Below are 16680 nucleotides of genomic sequence, written 5' to 3' on the forward strand. Positions count from 1 at the left end.
TACTAAAGGACCCAAGCTACAGAAGAGAAGACAGGGCAGTGGTCACTAAAGGATGAGGAAAAACTCAGAGAGAGCTGACACTTTGAAGAACACAGGTAATCATTAGGTCTTGCCTGACTGATTATTTGATGCTAGTTTTGGCCTTGTTGTTTCATTATTTGAGAGAGACCCAAACTATGATATGGTTTCAAGAGGGTCTATATTAGATGAACGAAAGTTCATCTTAGCGAACGGTCACATGAGCAAATATTACAGAACTCGAAACTGCAATTGTGAAATTGCGGTACAGTGAAGATGGGAATATTTGCCCTTTCCTCACTGTAGTGCAATCTTGGAGTTGGAATATATATTTAGCAGGGGGTGTGGGGGGCGCAGCCCCCCCAATTGCAGTTTCGAGTATCTGGATATTCGCTCATGTGAGCGTTCGCTAAGATGAACTTTCGTTCATCTAATATAGACCCGTTTCAAGAACATCATGTTTGTGAGGATACAAAGAGTTGACATTAAAATGACTTAGCTTAATAAGCCTTTGGAATGTTTTGTGTGTTTCAGCATGTTAATGATAAGGCCTTACAAACAGTCAGAAACTCCTGGGAGAAGTTATGCTAAGGTAATATTAGGGCATGTGCTGTCTTCTTAAGTTTTTACCATGTTCTTCTTGGGATTCTAACTACTTATAACTATAAACTAAGTATTACTATATATTTTCTAAATGCTTGTAGTTCTTTCAACAGCTACTTTTAATGGTCAGTCAATCAATGAAATGAATGAATGAATACAATATCATTAAAATAACAGTGTCAGTGGTGTAACAGCACATTCAACTTTGATGCAGATGGCTGTAGATGATATTCCCACACCAGGCGGATACATTGCTGACAATGCGGTATTTGGGGGGGGGGGTATGAGATATTAAACCAATATTTCATCTGCTTGAGTTGGTAGTAGCTTTGGCAGATGTGAAAGATCCCATGGCACCTATCCAATTTTCCATGATTCCTTCATCAAAACTTTCCCTAGCAGAATAAATACCACCTCTCAGGTCTCCCCTGAAAAGAGGCTGCCGGCCTAGTGGGAATAACCCAAACGATAAACGGTAAATACAAAACTAAAACTAAAACTTAAAAAAATGTCTTTATTAATCCTGAATAACATTTGATCAAGCACAATTTCTTTTTCTGGGCCCTCCACAGAGCTCCCCTCAAGATCCCATGACTTTAACAGGCGCAGGTCTCAACTGTCTCTCCCCATTTTTTGCAGGATGTCATGCTGAAGTTCCTGCACATGTGGCAATCACTGACATCATGATCCTTCCCAAAGCAACGCAGACAGTGCCAGCGCAGGTCCTAGCTAGGGAACTGGTGACTGCAGGAGCCTTAGAAAGTTTTGACATTTTAAGTGCCAAGCAGGGGAGCCCTTCTATGATGACTGTTAAGACTAAGATCCAAGCTGTGGATAAACAGGTCCACCTTAACTGTTGTGGAATGTGGTCACAATCAAAGGTCAGAGGCACAAAAGCCCATTTTTGTTCAGGATAGAAAAACAATTCCAAATTATACTGAGTTGCAGCTATAAGAACAGGAAATCCCAGCAGAAACACTGTAGAAGTGAACGGTCTAAAGTCAGATCAACATATACTAAAGAAAAGCTCAGTCACTTCTTGTTATTGTTCCTTTGATGGTGATTAACAGACTGGAGTGAGAGGAGGATAAGATATACCAAAATGTGTTCAGCATGCTGGAAATGGGATCCTTAGGCTCTATGCTACAAACAAATCACTTCAGTTTATAAGAAGCCTCCAAATGGCAAACAGGGAGATTGTTGCATCAATTGTACTCTGCACTTTGAAGAAGATGCCAAGATGCACAAGGAAGATATTTGGCACACACAACAAAATGCTGATCTATCTAACCTGACAGTCTGTCACTACCCAAAAGGCAATGGCTACAACCAGCCAGCATGGAGGAATGATTAGATTAAAGGGCAGTATGGTAAAGTGGAAATCATATACAGAGGATGTAAAAGAATAAAAAAGTACAGCACGAATGTAAACATTTAGTCAAACTTTAAAGAAAAAAGAGAGGAACGAAACATCATTTCAACTTTACTAAATCACTGTCTAGAATGAAACTTATACCATGCAGACAACTATTTTCTGTGAACTACATTAAGAGTTAAGGTCATTCCTATGGAATTCTATCCATTATGACTGAAATCCTGTCTCTAATGATGCATTTGCAATAATTAAAGTTTAGGATGATGTTAAACAGCAGAGTGCAGGGCAGATAAATGTGACAGCTATCTGCACTCAACCAGTAAATACTACTTCATAGTGCTGGCAATTTCCTGTTACCCCACCCTCCCAACCAACAGCGAATATACATAGTTTCCAATGACAGTGATTTTCCTATACATTTCTTGGATGGGGGTTGAATGTAAATTCAAATTATATTTATAAAGCAAAAATATCTGACATTAATGTATCATCTGTGATTACCTGATTACAAATGTTAATGTCAACTCCATTTTTCAGGTATTCAAGGGCTTTTTCCAAGTTTCCAGCTCGAGCAGCTCGCAAGTAACTTGCATTGTTGTCAGACTAAAAAAAAAAGAACAGAAAATAAGTCATCCTGGTACAAAAAGTAAAAAGGCAACTTGAATGACAAGCACAAATGACACACTGTATGACATAAGTCACTCTTATAGCATTAGATAACAGTTTTTTTCAAAACATGTTGCAATGAACAGGACAAGGTTAATTGGAATATTTCAATTTCACAAAGGAGGGTGTGCATCCTTCCAAACATTACAAAAAAATAAAATCAAGCTTACAACTTTTGGTACCAGAGCATGAAAAATTAACTATGATAACAACTTGATAAAAGAAAATATGAGAATTATGCTGTTCAGAACTTAAACAGATGGTCGCAGTCAAGACTTCAGACTCTTCCTTCCATGAAAATATCTATACAGTTATTTTTTTGCTAAAATGACTGTAAAATCTGGAGGCATTTTGCTTACAATTTACCTGCAACGTCTACAAGTTAATCAAGTTGAAGTACTCACAGTCTAATTTATAATTACAAAAAGCTAGAAGGTAAAGTGCCCATGTAACCTGATTTATAATTACAGAAAACTAAAAATGAAGTGCCCTTGTATTCTGATTTATAATTATAGAATCCTTTCAGACTATTTACCACACACAGCTGTTGTAATGCCTTCACTATGCGGAGTATAACTACAAGTTTAGCATTTATATTGTTCCTACAGAACACCTTTGATCACAACAACTATGCAAGTAGCACAATTTAAATTTTAGTCAAGTTTAATATCAGAAATGGAGGGCCACATCCTCTGCCCACTTTTAGCTTTAGTCACAGTGTCTGTCATTTCTTCCTCCCCAGCAATATAGTCTGAAAGATAGATTGCCACAGCATTATGATCTCCCACCTTCATGGATGCCTTCTGCCTCCATTGCCTACCCTCTAGTCTTCTTCACCCTTCGTCTCTTTGTCCATAGGAATAATTTCACATTCAGCCTTATAAATAGCTCAAAAGGCTTTCTTCATATTTCATAATGCTCACCATCATACCACTCGATTTTTAGTAAAGATATGCAAAAAGCCTGTTGTTCAAGTCACTTCCCATATATTACAAACACACCTTTCCAAATACTGCATAGTCTGTAGGCAAATACATATCCCTCAGCAGTTATAAACAGTGCAACAGTTGAAAATGCTGCAATCACATGTAAACTCTTATTCCTTTAGAACAACAGAAGCTGTCGCTATCAAATGTAAACTGTCATCCTTTAGAATGATCAACATGAAGGCAATAAGATCAGACATGCAAAATCTGGACATAGACACATGCCTATATACATAAACACACACATATATATATATACTCTCTCTCTCTCTCTCACACACACACACACACACACACACACACACACACACACACACACAGGGTGTTAGAGGTCTAAGAATATGTAATGCAATTTTCACACACGTGTATCTGAAAAATGGGAAGCTCATATCTTGACATTCATTGCTGCCAGACTGTTTGTATTTGGGTTACAAAGAAAGTGCCAGATTATTGTTGGTAGATAACGCATACAAAAATATGGCCCACCACAAGAAGTTGATGAAAGAAGAGCATGTTAGTCTAAGACATACCACATGTTGTTTAGCAGACTGTGAAGTTTTACTCTGAATTCCAAACAACCAAAATAAGGAATTACTAAATGCAGGTAAGGGAGACCTAAGTGCTCACTGAAAAGTCACAGTAATTGTTTGCCACAAAATATCAGTCTAGGGGTAACGCCATACCATCTGCAAATAATCAACATCTGGAGAGTTGCAATGCCAGCAAGAATTGTTAGGGAAGAGTTGTCATTTTAACAACCTGGATGAGTGATGAAGCCATTGCCTTATACAATAATTTCTTCATAAAATACAATTGCATCACCAGTAAATGATAATTTCCAGCTCCTGTCTGAAAACAGGCAATGCCTAATAAGGCTAGCCTAATAAACAAAATATATGTGTGTGTGTGTGTGTGTGTGTGTGTGTGTGTGTGTGTGTGTGTGTGTGTATCTATATCTATATATATATATATATATATATATATATAAATATACATATATATCATTTAGACCCCTTACCTTCCCAGACCGGCGGTACATATATTGCCTTTTTTCGTCTATTATTTAATATGCTACCTTTAATTTTCCCTGCTGATATGCAGCTCTAGGAGTCTGCTACATTCCTCCTTATTTTCTCCTGCTGATTTAATGACCACACTGCTAGTTGAGACAATTACATTCTGTGTCCAAACTGCTGGTTTAGACAGCAGTTAAATTCCAACCTTACTACCTGCATAGCACCAGCTCTACTCTAGCTGTAGTTACTGCTGTCAACAAATACAAATGACCATAGTTGCTTCTGCTTGAGTCCAGAACAAATAAACCAAAAAATGTAGTGCAAGTATGATTTTTGACATGCACTTCTCGGACTAGATTAATCCAACTCTTTTGGAAATGACTCAGGACATTTTCTGTGGCTATGATTACACTCATGAACATTCATGCAAATGGTGTAGACCAAAGCGAGGCAGATCTGCACCATTCTTAGTGGGTAAATGTTAACATATCAGTCTGCTTCCACATTGCTTCTAAATCAACAGCCAGCTGCATTATTCAGTTTATCCCATTCCCCAGTACATGACGCCAAACCATCCTCCTTTGCTACATTTGCTGTTCTTGCATACCTTGAAACTAGGCAGCATCATATCACAAAACTTTCATGAAGAGTCTGTTTCTTTTATGGTTACAGTACTGATGACTCCTTCCAATACTATTGCATATAGTGGAGTTTATAACGCAAGTACAGTGGTGAGAGAACACTTCAAACTGCAGTTATAACACTGCATACAGTGGAGTTAGAGTATTGTTTACATCCAAGTTATAACACTGCACACAACAGAGTTCTAACAACTGCATACTGCAAAGTCAGAGCTTTGTATACAGCAGAGTTATGACACTGCACATAGCAGAGCTATAACATTACATACAGTGGAGCTAGACTAGACTGCGGTGGTGGTGCTGCGGCAGCGTTGTCGCCTCACAGTAAGACGTTGTCCTGTTCGATTCTCAGCTAAAGCGTCTTCTGTGTGGAGACATGAGTGAATGGGCGTACCTTCATTGAAGGTTGTACGTCAGGGCTGGCAACTCGGTACGTAAAAATCTACTGCCAATCATTAGTGGACCGGAGTTCCGCTGTGGCAACCCCTAACCGGGAAAAGCCGAAAGATTCAACAACAGTGGAGCTAGACTAATGCATACAGCAGAGTTACAACACTACACAAACCTGAGGTATAACATTGCATACAGTGGAGACAGTACTGCATACATCTGAGATATAACACTGCAGTACCAGAGTTACAGGGCTGCATTACAGCAGAGTTATAACAGGGCACATAACGGAGTTATAGTGCTGCATTATAACAGACTTATATGACACCATGGCTTCTGACAATGAGCAGTATCAGCTTCCTGTCATCGTGTGCTGCCCTGTTTTCTACAGTATCCTAGTCTTTTTTTTCCTTTCTGCCCTTGTGTTTCTTCTGCACATCTCTTAGTGATAGTCCCTCCTCTCTAATGGGATTTGCTGATCTGTTTGCTACAATGAGATCTGATGTTCTGTACAAGAAACTTCAACATAAAAACATACAGTAGAGATACTTGTCATCACTGACCAGAGGTGAGATAGATGGTGATGCTGTAATGTACTGATGACAATGGGTCTATGTTCCTGCTGAAGTGACAGGCTTAAAAAGAGCTGATATTACTTTTGAGAGGTTACAATGCTGTGTTTGCATTGCTTGGGAAAAAAAAAAAAAAAAAAAAACTAAAAACCTTTAACAGCTGCATAAGTAGTTAGAAATTTAGATTTTAACTGTATATACAATATTATTATGCACCAAGACCAGGATAATATCCATCATACATAGTTCATAGGTTCATAGTTCATAGGTTAGTACTAAGCTAACTGCCCTTGCGAGCCATTTTAAGCATAGCCAGTTATCCCTTGTGAGACTCAAACCATGCACCTTGTGCTTGCAAGGCAAACACCTTAACCATAGTTTCTCCCTTGACTAAAAATAGTTATGCACAATTCAGACCTAAGAATGGAGTTAACCTGTCTGATGTACTATCACCTCTGTTAGCTTTTGCATAGTCTCACTAATATGCCTAGTAATGCACACATTTTCTGGCATTTTTTGCACATTACAAGTAATTTTCCCCAAATCCATCTTCCTTTCTTTAGTGAGATAGTAGTTTTATGAATGAACATTGTCTATATTAATGACTCCCATAAGCTACAGCAAATAAATTATGGCTTAGCATAGTCAAACACGGTTAATAATGCAAGTAAATGCAAGTTTTAGAAATCATTCATCACCACTGAGGATGGTTCTTAAGTCCTTGATGAATCATTCGAACAAAAAACAGGTGGCACATTTTATAAAGTTGAGGATGCATATAAAATGAAGTCTGCTAGCAATGATGTATTTTTGAAGAAAGAAATTTACTAATGAAATGCTCTAAACTTAGTGAGAAACTATTAGCAGTCCTAAATTAAACTGCTAGATACTCCTGTAACTTACATGACTACTACTTCCCTACAAAAAGCAAAAAAACCCCAAAAAGAACCAACAGATGACTTATTCTCAGCATTATTTATACCGTTTGTCCTGACACAGCTTCGGGTTAGTACTGTAAGGAAAACAAACATCTAATAGGCATTGAAAACTATCCTTCTATGACTAGAGGCAGTGGCCCACTCTCCCTTCAAATGGTAAGTGCCTACACAATTTGCTCTAGGATGTATAACACACCCTGATAAATATCATATCATCTGAAAATGAATCTACACATCTGCTTAGCTTGACCAGTCTTTAAACCAAGTAGCACTTCATTATTCTTTCACTTATTTGAAAACCTATTTACAAGCATTCATGGTGTAGTTCATCTTTACGATGACACACAACACTGATTTGCAATCAACACATGCTTACACTTATTCTAATGTATTAGGTTACTACAGTATTTCAGCTTTACTCCGACAGTAGTCTTTTTACTTTACAGAGGATGTACTGCACATTTTCCCAATTTCTTACTCAGATTTATCAACAGTTATGGCCGTATGGTTTTACACAGGTTGTATAAAAAGTCTGTATTAAAAATATACACACCTGCTTACTCATGAAGGCAGGAACTTTACTTATAAACTTAGAAAAGATTAGTTATAAAGTGCATATCAGGTTCTTGGTGATAAAATGTGGGCTACAAGAACCATCTGCCACTAAACAGACATTTAAAAATATTTATTTCTATTTTGCAAAGCTATTACTTCAGTTGTTATCCAGTCAAAGTATACCCACTACATGAGCTCAAATGTGTAATTTATACAACATGAGTAATAGGAAATTTTATCTATTTTTTTTATAAAACATTAATCTTGGCCACATCTGATGAGTTGGAATTTTTGCTTTATCAGATTGTAACAGCCAGGCAGTTTTTATAATTTAAAGGAAAGGTTTAGATCTTAAGGATGGTTTTACATTGTCATGGGACTGTGCATTAAAATATCAGGAATAAACAAACCAGCACTGTGGCACAGAGGAATAAATCCCTGACGACAGCCTAGGAGACCAGAGGTTTGGTTAGTGGCTGCAGTGTCTGAGAACCTGGCATGGAGGGATAGACATTCCCATCCTGAGCAGAGGGTACTCACAGAAGCTGGCATGGAGGGTTAGGCATTCCCATCCTGAGCGGAGGGCACTCACTTGGGTGTTCCCCACATTCAATCCCTAGTGGAAGCTGGGGACACAGAAGGAGGGATTGTGCAAAGGGGGGGTGGCAGAGGACAGTGGCTGAACTTTTCCAATGATGGGGTGATATACCAGCACTTCCCTATTGCACACCAACCCTCAGATGTTGCAGGCGAGTACAAGTAGAATGGATTAGGGCACAAATAAGAAGTGTGACATAGTTCTAGAGTGTCTCCATCTCCTCATTAACCATGACCCTAACAGAAATAAGTTTGTAGGAGTCCAGGAGGGGCCAGTGGACCTGAAGAATGAAAAGAGGCACCACAGTCTACTGATGGTAAGCTGAATGGGGGGGGGGGGGATTAACCAAATAAGAAAATCAGACTCAAGCAATTATTACTTACACTAATTACACTTGTTTATATTTATCAAAGGAGTACAAGGATGTGTTTTCAGAACGCAGTGTTTTAGACTTCACTGAAAGCTATCGGAATGGATTTCCATTGCTGTAAAATAATAATCGATGCACTTTATGCAGATGGAGAGCTGCACTAATTGATTTATGTACTTTACGCAGATGGAGAGCTGCACTAATTAATCTATGCACTTTACGCAGATGGAGAGCTGCACTAATTAATCTATGCACTTTACGCAGATGGAGAGCTGCACTAATTAATCTATGCACTTTACGCAGATGGAGAGCTGCACTAATTAATCTATGCACTTTACGCAGAAGGAGAGCTGCACTAATTAATCTATGCATTTTACGCAGATGGAGAGCTGCACTAATTAATCTATGCACTTTACACAGATGGAGAGCTGCACTAATTAATCTATGCACTTTACGCAGATGGAGAGCTGCACTAATTAATCTATGCACTTTACGCAGATGGAGAGCTGCACTAATTAATCTATGCACTTTACGCAGATGGATAGCTGCACTAATTAATCTATGCACTTTACGCAGATGGAGAGCTGCACTAATTAATCTATGCGCTGTACGCAGATGGAGAGCTGCACTAATTAATCTATGCATTTTACGCAGATGGAGAGCTGCACTAATTAATCTATGCACTTTACGCAGATGGAGAGCTGCACTAATTAATCTATGCACTTTACGCAGATGGAGAGCTGCACTAATTAATCTATGCACTTTATGCAGATGGAGAGCTGCACTAATTAATCTATGCGCTTTACGCAGATGGAGAGCTGCACTAATTAATCTATGCATTTTACGCAGATGGAGAGCTGCACTAATTAATCTATGCACTTTACGCAGATGGAGAGCTGCACTAATTAATCTATGCACTTTACGCAGATGGAGAGATGCACTAATTAATCTATGCACTTTACGCAGACGGAGAGCTGCACTAATTAATCTATGCACTTTACGTAGATGGAGAGCTGCACTAATTCTGAAGAAAGCTGAAGCATCTACTCTATAATAATGGTTAGCATAAATATGAAAGAAACTAGGTCAAGCACATTACTTCTTCATATTGCTTTTTTACCAAGTATACCCTGCTATATGCTTTCTGCAGTATTATCTGCAGCTGTCTGCTTTACTTAATAACTTTCTGTATTCTTGGAGATCAAAGTGTTCTTCTATAACACATGGTGCTGGATGTGCTAGAGGTATAATTTTAGGTTATGCTTGATGGTTTCCAGAATTCATTTCTGGTGGCAAGATCATCAATCATGTTTTTTTTTTATTTTTAACTACATACTATATCAGCTAGATTATTATCATTTGACTCTCAGCGCTTGTATTTTAAAGTTTCTGAGTAATATAAAATCACCATCTTGCTTTCTCATTTCTCAAGATACTATATTCATATAAATACAAGATAGCAATCTTAATTTCCCTTTCATATCATTATGAAATGGTCTAATTTTCTGACCTGCTAATGTATTAATGCAGTTTTTTATTCTGATTCATTTGTGCTAGTTATTAGATTGTTCTCTTAATTATTTAATGTCAAAATGGAAAATGACACTTTCCTATGCTGTACAGCATTAGTTACATATTCAATATGGCATTGTCAATTTGAAGTTCACCCATTTTATATATATATATATATATATATATGTGTGTGTGTGTGTGTATGGGGTCTCCTTTGGATTACCAAAATTTTAGTTTACCGAAAATCACAGCAGCAAAATGAGAACACCGAAACTAGACATCACCGAATCATCACATTCCCAAAGTTTACATGAATAAAACACCTGCTGCACATGTCTTACAGCATTTGTAAAATCTGAATGGAAACTGTGGTACAGTGAGGATCGGGTAATGTACCTGTTTCCTCACTGCAGTGTGATGTCGTAGTTGGTATATATAATAGACAGGGTGTACTTTTTGTTGTTATTGTAGCTGCTGTTTTTTCTTAGATGTAAACTTCGGGAATGTGACGGTTTGGTGATGTCTGGTTTCGGTGTTCTTGTGTCACTGCTGTGATTTTCAGTAAAGTAAAATTTCGGTGATCCAAAGTAGACCCATATATATATATATATATATATATATATATATATATATATATACACACACACACACACACACACATATATATATATATATATATATATATATATATATATGCACATATACACACTTATACATATATAAAGTAGCTTTCTAGAACTAAACATGTTTCTATAATTTTGAAACAATTTTATATTATTTCTTTTTACTAAGTGGAAATATCAAACTACTAACTAAATACCATACTTTCCTATTTCAAATAAACTATAAAATTGTATACACAGGCAAATTATAAATCAGTTATGAAAGAGCAATCCACGTTCTGCCAGTCAACATAGTTTCTGCCCAGTTTATAGAACGGAACTGCCTTATTTCCTTTTTTTAAGTAAAATAAATCATCTACTAGCTGCTCTCTTTCTGGACTAGCCTTCAATGTAGTTTCACATCAGCTATTCTTAAAAATATAAACAAATGTACATATCAGTAAGAAAACTACACAATGATTTAACAAAAGTTACTTACAGGGCATGTATCACCATGCCCTGGCAACAGATACTTCTCATTTTAACCAGTAACAGCAGATGCACTTCAGGTAATCATTTTAGGTCCACTCTTATTTAACATATTTACCAATGACAGGTGTAAAAGTGCAACTAACATGTCCTTGGTTCAATCCACAGATGACTTAACTATAATATGCTCTGAAAACCACTTTGTCAACTTCTCACTATTATACAAAGTGCCCTTTACAGCAGTGAAAAAAATATAAATGAGTCTCATCTACTTCTAAATGGCAAAAAAGGTAATTCAGTTTTCCCAAGATATAATACAATACCAAGCCAGACCTTCAAAACAATGAAAAATATATAACTGAATCATGTCTAATTCCAAAAGCCAGAAAACTAAGCTAATCCTGTTTACTCTAAGTACCACACAATACTAAGTCAATAATTTCAAAAAGTTCATCACTAAAACACATTACAACAGAATAGATATCCCACGCTAATCTATTGGAAGTCATCATCCATCAATCTTTGAAGTTCAACATTTACTGTACATGTTCATTACTTCACATCTAAAGCTAAAAAAAATCTTGGAATGTTCTACAAATAAAGATATTAATATTTTACAGACTATGCCATGCATGCAACATGTAGAACCTTCCTACTTTCTAGCAAGTCTATAATACAAAAATCTCAACTTTAGAGACTTAAACTAAACTTTCAGATTTGTAGTAAATCTTCTTAAAAGAACTCAGTATCAAGCATTACAAAAGATAAACTGGTTACAACTAAAAAAAAAAAAAAAAACTTTACATTTGCTCATCTTTTAAGCCTGTTCATTGCAAGCTACATAAACAAAAACAAAATGTCCTACAATACAAAACCTGGTCCATGGTTAAAACCATTCAAGACCACCAACATCCCTACAATAACATAATTTATACAAAGCCATAGCATTATCCTGGCATCGTGCCACCCAACTTTAGTTCCCAATACCTCGGTCGTGTAGAGCTAGTGGAGTGATCCCAGGGGTGAATTTTCTATTTTCCATCCACTCATCAAGATTTCTCTTGAAGAGGGCCAGTGAGGTGCTCTGTTTGACATGTATGGGAAGTCTATTCCATAGCATGGGCAGTCTCTGAGTTATGAACCTGTCCCTCCAGTTTGTTCTGTTGATTGTGGTAATGAGGTTGAGGCCTCTGGAGCATGTGGTGCGGAGGGATTGGGATTTCTTTAGATGTAGCATTTCTAACAGAGCTGGGTCAGACATGGATTTGTAAGTCAAGCAGAGATTGCCTCTACGTAGGCGATATGAGACAGAGAATAGTTGGTGTATTTTGAGTATGTCCACATAGGACAAGTGTTTAAGCCCTAGGATCCTCTTTGTGAGGTACTTTTGTGGCCTCTCCAGTTGTACAGGTGTCTAGTGAGGTACATGCCAAATGGGGCATTGTACTCGATAATTGGCCTAATGAGGGAAGAGTAGAGGGAGACAATGACCTCTCTCTTCCTGGATGCAAAACCCTAAGTAATGAGATGTGCCACATAGAAGGACTTTCTGACTATAGTGGCAATGTGGTGGTCAAAAGAGAGGTTGCTGTCAACCTGTGTTTCCCCAGATCAGTTATAACTCCTTCTGTGTTCAGTGGACTACCATCGATGTGGTAATTTATGGAAACCAGATTTTTTCCCAAAGGGGATGACGACACATTTTTTGGCACTGAGCTTAAGGCCATGGTTCTGACACCAGTCATTTGTCTCAGTGAGGCCTTTCGGTAGGATGTCAGTATCACTTGGGGAGTTAATAATATCTCCCAGCTTGCAATTGTCTGCAAACTTTGTCAGCCAGAGTCCCTTCATGTTGGTTTGGACTTCAGAGAAGTAGATACCAAACAGGAGAGGACCCAGGACTGAACCATTTGAGAATCCACTCATGACAGGTTGGCAGTCTGACTTGGAGTCGGCTGCTTTCACACTGTGGGTTCTATCTGTGAGCCAGTTTGCAACCCACCTAGTGATATAGGGGTTGATGCCTAGCTTAGTGAGTTTTTCTATGATTCCTGAGTGGGGAATGGTATCAAAGGCCTTGGCCAGATCAAGGTAGGCTGTATGAACCATCTTGCCTTCATCCATCAGCTCTGGTGACTGACTTAAAGATGACAACCAGGTTGAGCAGGCATGATCTACACTTCACAAAACCAAACTGTGTGGGATCAAGAGTTTGGAGATTCCCTATATCTTTGTTTATTAGGTCCATGATGATGCACTCCATAGCTTTGCATATCAGACTCATCAGTCTAATGGGGTGATACTTCCCAGGGTCTGTAGTCACTCATCCTTTGTGGAGAGGGATGACTGTAGCAGTGCACCATTTGGTAGGGACAAAGCCTGAAGTGAGGCTGTGATTGAACAGGGCACACACTCTGTAGTTCATGCAGAAGGGTCTACTTTATACCCTCAAAACATGAAAAACCCGAATCCGAATAGCACGACACATAAAGAGCGAACCGCAGATACGTTGAACATACTAAAGCACGAAAATGTAAACCTCAAACCATCATAGTCGGCCAACCCACTACCTACCCAAACACAATTAAGAAAACACATACATACACTAACCAAATCCCTACTTCTAACCCTAAATTAAAGCACCAAAATCCTACTGCTAACTGCACACTAACCTCACATACACAACTGTCTATGCACTATCCTTAACCCCTCCCTAACTCTAAAGTCCGTAACTACCACACACTTCCCCTACGGAGCTATACCCAAACAAACTAAATATTCCACACACATACACTTAACAAAACCCTACACTAAACCTTACATACATTACCTACACAAAACCTTACACACACTACCTACCTATGCACTTACCTTAACCCCTCCCTAACCCTAAGGTCCGTAACTATCGCACACTTACCTTACACGGTTATACCACAGACGGGCCAACTATGCAATTTCAATATTTCCCCTTTCGCGGTTTCGTTCGTTCAACGTATTCACAGTTCGCTCTTTCCATGTCGTGTGATTTGGATTCGGGTTTTACTGCTTTCGAGAGCTTAAAGTTGACCCCATGTAGAACACAGCCAGGGATATTGTCAGGTCCCATAGAAGCTGTATTCCTGGCCTTGGACAGTGCTGTTTTAACCTGTGTAGCAGTAATACTGGGTGCCTGGAAATCTACTGGTATTGTGAGTGGTCCTTTGGTGGGGGAGACATGGGTAAAGTTGGCACTGAATCTGTCGGCCAGTATACTGGCAATATCTGTTGGCTCGGTATAGGAGGTACCATTGTGCAGTAGCTCAGAGCAAATCTGGGTATTGCCTTGGAGATTCTTTACATAACTATAGAAGGCATTGTGGTTGTCTTTACTTTCTGCTGCAATTCTGTTTGCATAGCTAGCTTTAGAGGATTTGATGAGGGATCTCAAGTTTTTGTTGAGGCTGATAAGGGAGTTTTTCCAGTCTTGGGACTTCACCTCATTCTGCATCAGTTTCCTCCTTCTGTTGTAGAGTTTGTTTATGGCAGGGGACCACCAGATTGGCTTCCTTTTTTTGGAGAAGAGTGTCTTGGGGTGAGATTCATGCATTTATGTATGTGTTTGTACAGTGCATTGGTGTATGATTCGGCAGTCATGCAACTATTCTTCACTTGCATGGGTGCCGTGAAGTTAGCCACCTCTGTTTTCAGGAGCCCAAAGATAACTTTGGGGAAGTTTTTCATGGTGGTTACCTTTGTGGGGGTGGGGGGTGGGTGGGAGGGATGTGAATTTACAAGTTGATTAGTTTGTGGTCGGATCTAACCAGGGAGGAGTTGACTATTGCTGTAGAGCAATGGTCGCCCATGTTAGTAAAGACCATGTCAAGGATATTGCTACCTCTAGTGGGGGTAAGAATGAGCTGGTCCAGGGCATTGGAATTAATGAATTCCAGGAAACATTGGGCAATTGTACTGGTACATGAGTGGTTTTCCCAGTTAATGGAGGGGTCGTTGAAGTCGCCCAGTATGAGAGTGTTAGGTTGGACCCTAATATTCTTCAGGGTGCTTAGGAATGTGGAGTGTGAGTCTTGGGACATGGTTCAAGAAATATAGCAGGCTACGACCTGAATTGCTGTCCTACCCAATCTTAGCTGCACCTGAAGTAACTCTGATGCATTATGTTGGGCTACCAGTCTGGAGGTGTGTGCATCCTTTATGAATATGGAAACACCACCACCTTTGGAGCTTCAGTCCAAGTTCTGGGGCCAAATGGTGTGGAAAGAGTTATAGCCTGGTAGTGCAGGAATGCTTTCTGCTGCCTTGAACCAGGTCTCTGTTACAACACAAATGTCTATGTTCTCCATTTTAAGGAGTGCTTCGAGTGAGTGCATTTTGAGATTCAGACTTCTAGCACTGAGCAGCATGACCCCCAGATTGCATTTGTTTGTAGTTGTTATGGTGGTAATTTGATCTTTGGAACACTGCATAAAAAAGGCACTATAGGGGTGGCAAGAGCCTTGGCCAGTATCCAGATGCCCAAGGGTGACAGATGCAAACCATCTCTGGCAAAGCATCGAGGTCTGTCGATTATGTCATCCCAGGCAGACAGATACTGGATCCCCTTAGAATGACTAAGCCACGAACCCAGGATACTGTACTCTACAATCACAGCAACATAACACTACACAATTCTGGTTAAATGCTGTATCTCAGGTTATGAATGCTAGCAATGTGCTACTAATATTATCAATATTCTTTCCAGTACTGTACACTAAGCTTTTCTCCCCAGGCTGTCACTAAAAAGGAGTCTTTCATTGGCTCAATCAAGTGGAAATATATAAATACATATTTATTTATTTACATTTGTATTGGTTTAATTCCTATGTTATATGTTATAAAAATCGTTCCAACTTCCATGCATGTATGGAAAGGTGCCAGGCCCAAAAAGGATTCGATGTAGCAACACAAACAGGCCAGCAATGACACTGCTGCTAAAGTCATGGCGTCTTTATATATATATATATATATATATATATATGTACACACATATATAAAAGTCTTTCGGCTTTTCCTGGTTAGTGGTCGCCACAGCGGAACTCCGGTCTGATAATGATTGGCAGTGGATTTTTATGGTGCTGAGTTGCCAGCCCGATGCCCAACCTTCAAAGAAGGCACACCCATTCATGCACACAACTACCTGCATGTCTTTAAACATCACTTGACCGTGGGGAAGACATGTAGACTCCACACAGAAGAATTGAACGGGAACTCATAAACAAAGATATATAGGGGACTTGCAGACATTGGACCCGACCCAGTTTGGCTTTGTCAAGGGAAGATCATGCCTTTTGAACTTGGTTGACTTCTTCGAAA

General features: G+C 38.9%; 1 protein-coding gene across 7 annotated transcripts in view; it reads right to left on the minus strand.

The window, feature by feature from the left end:
- Window positions 1-16680, minus strand: part of ANK3 (ankyrin 3) — a 2432060-nt gene that overhangs the window by 1343606 nt on the left and 1071774 nt on the right. For all 7 annotated transcript variants that reach the window (XM_044056400.1, XM_044056402.1, XM_044056401.1 and 4 more), the window contains exon 2: window positions 2498-2599. In XM_044056400.1, coding sequence (XP_043912335.1) covers window positions 2498-2599 — 102 coding nt within the window. The remainder of the gene's footprint in view (window positions 1-2497; window positions 2600-16680) is intronic.

This window comes from Protopterus annectens, chromosome 14.part0, assembly GCF_019279795.1.
Source record: "Protopterus annectens isolate FY-2018-M chromosome 14.part0, PAN1.0, whole genome shotgun sequence".
NCBI classification, from domain to species: domain Eukaryota; kingdom Metazoa; phylum Chordata; order Ceratodontiformes; family Protopteridae; genus Protopterus; species Protopterus annectens.